This window comes from Cibotium barometz, chromosome 3, assembly GCF_041138505.1.
Source record: "Cibotium barometz isolate CiBa-2024 chromosome 3, ASM4113850v1, whole genome shotgun sequence".
Taxonomy (NCBI): domain Eukaryota; kingdom Viridiplantae; phylum Streptophyta; class Polypodiopsida; order Cyatheales; family Cibotiaceae; genus Cibotium; species Cibotium barometz.
In genome coordinates this window covers 31095113-31101269 of record NC_141048.1, presented here as the reverse complement: position 1 = coordinate 31101269, position 6157 = coordinate 31095113, and the positions used below count along the sequence as shown (strand labels likewise).

At 40.0% G+C, this 6157-nt stretch overlaps 1 protein-coding gene across 1 annotated transcript; it reads right to left on the bottom strand.

Moving 5' to 3' along the window:
- Nucleotides 1–2795: 2795 nt before the first annotated feature.
- LOC147639943 (nicotinamide adenine dinucleotide transporter 1, chloroplastic-like) lies at nucleotides 2796–3728 on the bottom strand. The gene is made up of 2 exons (XM_086775530.1): nucleotides 3621–3728; nucleotides 2796–3511 (listed from the first exon to the last, which is right to left on the bottom strand). The coding sequence occupies exons 1-2, from the start codon at nucleotides 3696–3698 to the stop codon at nucleotides 3194–3196; spliced, it is 396 nt and encodes a 131-aa protein (XP_086631656.1). The 5' UTR covers nucleotides 3699–3728; the 3' UTR covers nucleotides 2796–3193.
- Between the last annotated feature and the right edge of the window lie 2429 nt (nucleotides 3729–6157).

Sequence of the window (6157 nt, the reverse complement as noted above, 5' to 3'; positions counted from 1 at the left end):
AATAAACAGCTTTATGATTTTCTGAAAAAGCTTTATAGCAGCAGACTACCTTCCAAAACATTTTGCATTGTTATTTCAAGAAACTGCATTCACGAAAACTGTTACTTCTCACTCTCATAGGTACGAAGGTAGCTACACACATACATATGTATGTATGTATTTTAGCTACTCTCACTAACCCTCTTAACCCAAACATGCTTTTAAAAAATTTAGTTTGCTCGCTTTCAACAAAATAGACTGCCTCCTGTGCTGGGTTCTCCTGCTCCCACCCTTTCCCAAGGCATGTGAATCTCCACTTTTGGAGGTGGCCATTCGAAATTGATATTGACCCTTTCACCATGCACAGCTTTTGGGGTCTAAGGCTTGCCAAAACCCTGGGTAAAATCAAGAATACCAACTAGGCTTGTCAAAGAGAATGATTGGGTATTGCTGAAATTCGAGAAAGCAAGACTTGAAAAGAGGCCTGGCAAAGAGGGTGCATACCCTAGCTTACAACCAGGTACTATGGGCCTTTTCAAGTGATCAAGAAGATCAATGAAGTGGCTTTCAAGTTGACATTGCCTAGTCATTGGCACATACACAATGCTTTTCATGTGAGTCTCCTTCGCAAGTATGTAGAGCCAGAGCCCGGTGAACCGGTTATTAAGGATCCACAAGAAGTGGATGAGCTTGAGAAAATTTTACAATCAGAACAGATTGTGTCTCACAAGGAACGCAAGCTTGCTACAGGCAAAGTTGTCAGGTGTTACCTTGTAAAGTTGAAGAACTTCCTATTCATTTCAGCCATCAACGATCGTGATTTTACAATTTCTCTTCAACGAAAAACAAGTAGTCATCATGGATTTTCAAGACAAGATTGTGGGATGGGGCATTACAAAGAAACAATCTGTATGAGCTTTCAACACTCATATTGCGAGCAGGGTGTGGAAGCTAGCACATTGTGGCATGATAACTTTAGCCATATTGACCCTTGAACTCTTCTACAAATTCAAAAGAAGGGAATGATGTTGGATCTTTCCTTCAATCGTTGCCATACTAGAAAATTACGAAGCCTACATGATGGACAAGTAGCACCCACAACCCTTTTTGCAAGATGTCTGATACTGAGTCTACATTTCCTCTACAACTCATTCATGCACATCTCTGTGGGAAGATACAAACAATGGATTTAAGAGGTGCTTTCTCCACCTTGTCTTTTATTTCCTCAAGAAAGCTTTTGCATAGTTCAAGATTGCAATGGTCAAAACATGAAGGTGAAGAAGCTAAGGATAGATCACCAAGTCGGATTTTGTTGGTAAGAGTAGCATTCAATGATATAATGGAGTTGTCAAGCCCAAAAAATGGGACAATTGTTGTGGAGATGGCTCAAAGTATGCTCAATGAGAAGGGTCTTCTAAGCTCTTTTTGGGCCGAAGCAGTGAACACAACAGTTTACATGCTCAATAGAAGTTTGCAAAGAGAGGTCTTTCAAATTCTTTTCGGGCCGAAGAAGTGAACACAAAAGTTTACATCCTTAATAGAAGTGCAACAAGGATGGATGACAAGAAGTATATACACAAGTAACAAGCTTTTACTTTCTTATTTCAAAGTCGGATAGATCACCAAGTCGGATTTTGTTGGTAAGAGAGTAGCATTCAATGGCATAGCTTACTATGGAGCTGTCAAGCCCAAAAAATTGGACAATTGTTGTGGAGACGGCTCAAAGTATGCTCATGATGAGGGTTTTCTAAGCTCTTCTTGGGCCGAAGCAATGAACACAACAATTTACATGCTCAATAGAAGTTTGCAAAGAGAGGTCTTTCAAATTCTTTTTGGGCCCAAGCAATGAACACAACAGTTTACCTCCTCAATATAAGTGCAACAAAGCCAATGGATGACAACAAGTATATACACAAGTAACAAGCCTTCACTTTCTCATTTCAGAGTGTTTGGTTGTGATTGCATAGTTGTGCCTTCTATGGCGGTCGGGTCAAAGCTTTCTATGGAGGAAATTTTACCACTCGTAGATGAGAGCTCTGAGAAGTCTTATTTTCTTATGTAATACTAGGCCATTCATCATCTTTGGTGCTGGTGTCTTAAGCAAGTTTTCCAACCAGCCATAAGAGAGCCATTGAAAACTAGGGATGCAGAGATACTATGCTATGCCCATGGAACACCAGCTTATGGCATGACCTACACTACAAATAAAACTCTTCGTGAGCTTTATGACTCAAACAAGGTTGGTGATTTGGACACCAGTGTGACAAGCTATTGCTTCACACTTAGTTCAAGATATATTCCTTGGATTAGCAAGAGATACTCTAGTATCACATTACGTTATTGTTGATCATATATTTGCTTTGCAAAGAGAAAACAAACACCTTATAAGCTTGGCTGGATGAATTCATAAGCACAAGACAACAATGTTATAGCCATAACTCAAATACTCTATAATGAGTTGATGTAACTAAACACTAAGTTTAATGTGTGCATCAGCACAAAGCATTTTATCATTCATGCAAATTTGTGGATATTTCCTCTGGTTCATCAGGAGCCATGAACATAAGCATGGAGGTAAATAAAACCAGTTATGCTTTGTGTAGAAATGTGCCAAGCATTAGAAAAAGTGATACAAATCAACCCATTCACACAAGAGTCGTTCAATAAGACCAAAACACCATATTAAAGACACGTGCTGAGCAATATACATGTGTTTTGCTGTCCCTCTTTACCTAGACAACACCAATGCCAGATGCAAACTGTCTTTTGATCTTAATGCAGACTTACGACCCAACGTCAGAAGAACACTGCTTGTCTAGAAGAAAATGAGGATTATAAATAATACACACGACATGGGTCAAGCAACTTGGCTTGATGCAATCCACGACCTGCTTCCCGGCCATGAGTACATGATGTTCTTTCTCCGTTTTGTTTGGAAAAAATAAGTTGCCAACAATTTTGTTGGCTGTGCTAAATCAATATAATGCAAAAATTTCCTGCTTGGTTTATCACAGCAGAGCTCAATAGCCCTCAACCCCCTCTAAAGAGTTAGCTAACACCAGTTGCAGTTTTATAATGATGTACACACATGTTGTGATGTGACCCTGGTAGATCTTGCACACCCCAAAAAATGGGCATGAAACTTTCAGGTGTGAAAAGGGTTATTACTGGCTCGAGGCATGCAAGTGATCTTTTTGACGCAAAGGCAAAGGCTTCACTTTTGCAGATGCAGAGCTCCCTTCTCCAGTGCGACTGGTGAAGCGTGCTCAACTCCAGAATAACTCTCTGATGAGTTTGATGTGGGCTGTGATTTAGGTGGAAACATCTTTTCCAGCTTCTTTCGGATGAGCTCGTAACTGGTAAATGTGATCACAGCAGCAGGTGTCGTCCTCATGAGATTAGTTGCACAGCCACTATAAAAACCTGCAATGCCTTCTTTCAGGTAAACCTTTTTGACGCAATCAATGACACCTTTGTACCGAACTTCTGCATACTTGGAGTGGCTTTGCTCTTGCAGTCTGGATCTTACAACCTGAGTAATGATTCGAGGAAATAACTGGTTATGTTTGCAGCACTTTGGATATGCCAGTGTTCGCTTAAAATTGAAAAATTCAAACATTGCTTGGAAAAGGATGGTTTACCTCATGAGGATAAGTTAGAGTTGATGCTATGATCTTGGATATTGATGATGCCAGAGCAACATCTCCACTGCTTAGCATTCCTGAACTGATTCCCTCTGATTAGCAGAAAAGGAGAAATTAGCAAATCCTTCCAAAAAATAAACAGCTTTATGATTTTCTGAAAAAGCTTTATAGCAGCAGACTACCTTCCAAAACATTTTGCATTGTTATTTCAAGAAACTGCATTCAGGAAAACTGTTACTTCTCACTCTCATAGGTACAAAGGTAGCTACACACATACATATGTATGTATGTATTTTAGCTACTCTCACTAACCCTCTTAACCCAAACATGCTTTTAAAAAATTTAGTTTGCTCGCTTTCAACAAAATAGACTGCCTCCTGTGCTGGGTTCTCCTGCTCCCACCCTTTCCCAAGGCATGTGAATCTCCACTTTTGGAGGTGGCCATTCGAAATTGATATTGACCCTTTCACCATGCACAGCTTTTGGGGTCTAAGGCTTGCCAAAACCCTGGGTAAAATCAAGAATACCAACTAGGCTTGTCAAAGAGAATGATTGGGTATTGCTGAAATTCGAGAAAGCAAGACTTGAAAAGAGGCCTGGCAAAGAGGGTGCATACCCTAGCTTACAACCGGGTACTATGGGCCTTTTCAAGTGATCAAGAAGATCAATGAAGTGGCTTTCAAGTTGACATTGCCTAGTCATTGGCACATACACAATGCTTTTCATGTGAGTCTCCTTCGCAAGTATGTAGAGCCAGAGCCCGATGAACCGGTTATTAAGGATCCACAAGAAGTGGATGAGCTTGAGAAAATTTTGCAATCAGAACAGATTGTGTCTCACAAGGAACGCAAGCTTGCTACAGGCAAAGTTGTCAGGTGTTACCTTGTAAAGTCGAAGAACTTCCTATTCATTTCAGCCATCAACGATCGTGATTTTACAATTTCTCTTCAACGAAAAACAAGTAGTCATCATGGATTTTCAAGACAAGATTGTGGGATGGGGCATTACAAAGAAACAATCTCTATGAGCTTTCAACACTCATATTGCGAGCAGGGTGTGGAAGCTAGCACATTGTGGCATGATAACTTTAGCCATATTGACCCTTGAACTCTTCTACAAATTCAAAAGAAGGGAATGATGTTGGATCTTTCCTTCAATCGTTGCCATACTAGAAAATTACGAAGCCTACATGATGGACAAGTAGCACCCACAACCCTTTTTGCAAGATGTCTGATACTAAGTCTACATTTCCTCTACAACTCATTCATGCACATCTCTGTGGGAAGATACAAACAATGGATTTAAGAGGTGCTTTCTCCACCTTGTCTTTTATTTCCTCAAGAAAGCTTTTGCATAGTTCAAGATTGCAATGGTCAAAACATGAAGGTGAAGAAGCTAGGGATAGATCACCAAGTCGGATTTTGTTGGTAAGAGTAGCATTCAACGATATAATGGAGTTGTCAAGCCCAAAAAATGGGACAATTGTTGTGGAGATGGCTCAAAGTATGCTCAATGAGAAGGGTCTTCTAAGCTCTTTTTGGGCCGAAGCAGTGAACACAACAGTTTACATGCTCAATAGAAGTTTGCAAAGAGAGGTCTTTCAAATTCTTTTCGGGCCAAAGAAGTGAACACAAAAGTTTACATCCTTAATAGAAGTGCAACAAGGATGGATGACAAGAAGTATATACACAAGTAACAAGCCTTCACTTTCTCATTTCAAAGTCGGACAGATCACCAAGTCGGATTTTGTTGGTAAGAGACTAGCATTCAATGGCATAGCTTACTATGGAGCTGTCAAGCCCAAAAAATTGGACAATTGTTGTGGAGACGGCTCAAAGTATGCTCATGATGAGGGTTTTCTAAGCTCTTCTTGGGTCGAAGCAATGAACACAACAATTTACATGCTCAATAGAAGTTTGCAAAGAGAGGTCTTTCAAATTCTTTTTGGGCCCAAGCAATGAACACAACAGTTTACCTCCTCAATATAAGTGCAACAAAGCCAATGGATGACAACAAGTATATACACAAGTAACAAGCCTTCACTTTCTCATTTCAAAGTGTTTGGTTGTGATTGCACAGTTGTGCCTTCTATGGCGGTGGGGTCAAAGCTTTCTATGGAGGAAATTTTACCACTCGTAGATGAGAGCTCTGAGAAGTCTTATTTTCTTATGTAATACTAGGCCATTCATCATCTTTGGTGCTGGTGTCTTAAGCAAGTTTTCCAACCAGCCATAAGAGAGCCATTGAAAACTAGGGATGCAGAGATACTATGCTATGTCCATGGAACACCAGCTTATGGCATGACCTACACTACAAACAAAACTCTTCGTGAGCTTTATGACTCAAACAAGGTTGGTGATTTGGACACCAGTGTGACAAGCTATTGCTTCACACTTAGTTCAAGATATATTCCTTGGATTAGCAAGACATACTCTAGTATCACATTACGTTATTGTTGATCATATATTTGCTTTGCAAAGAGAAAACAGACACCTTATAAGCTTGGCTGGATGAATTCATAAGCACAAGACAAC

Bases quoted from the DNA above. Each gene is read 5' to 3' on its own strand.
- LOC147639943 (XM_086775530.1), bottom strand. From the start codon at position 3,698: ATGCTAAGCAGTGGAGATGTTGCTCTGGCATCATCAATATCCAAGATC. The intron at 3,512-3,620 runs GTAAACCATCCT...ATCATTACTCAG, and splicing joins CTCTAACTTATCCTCATGAG to GTTGTAAGATCCAGACTGCA.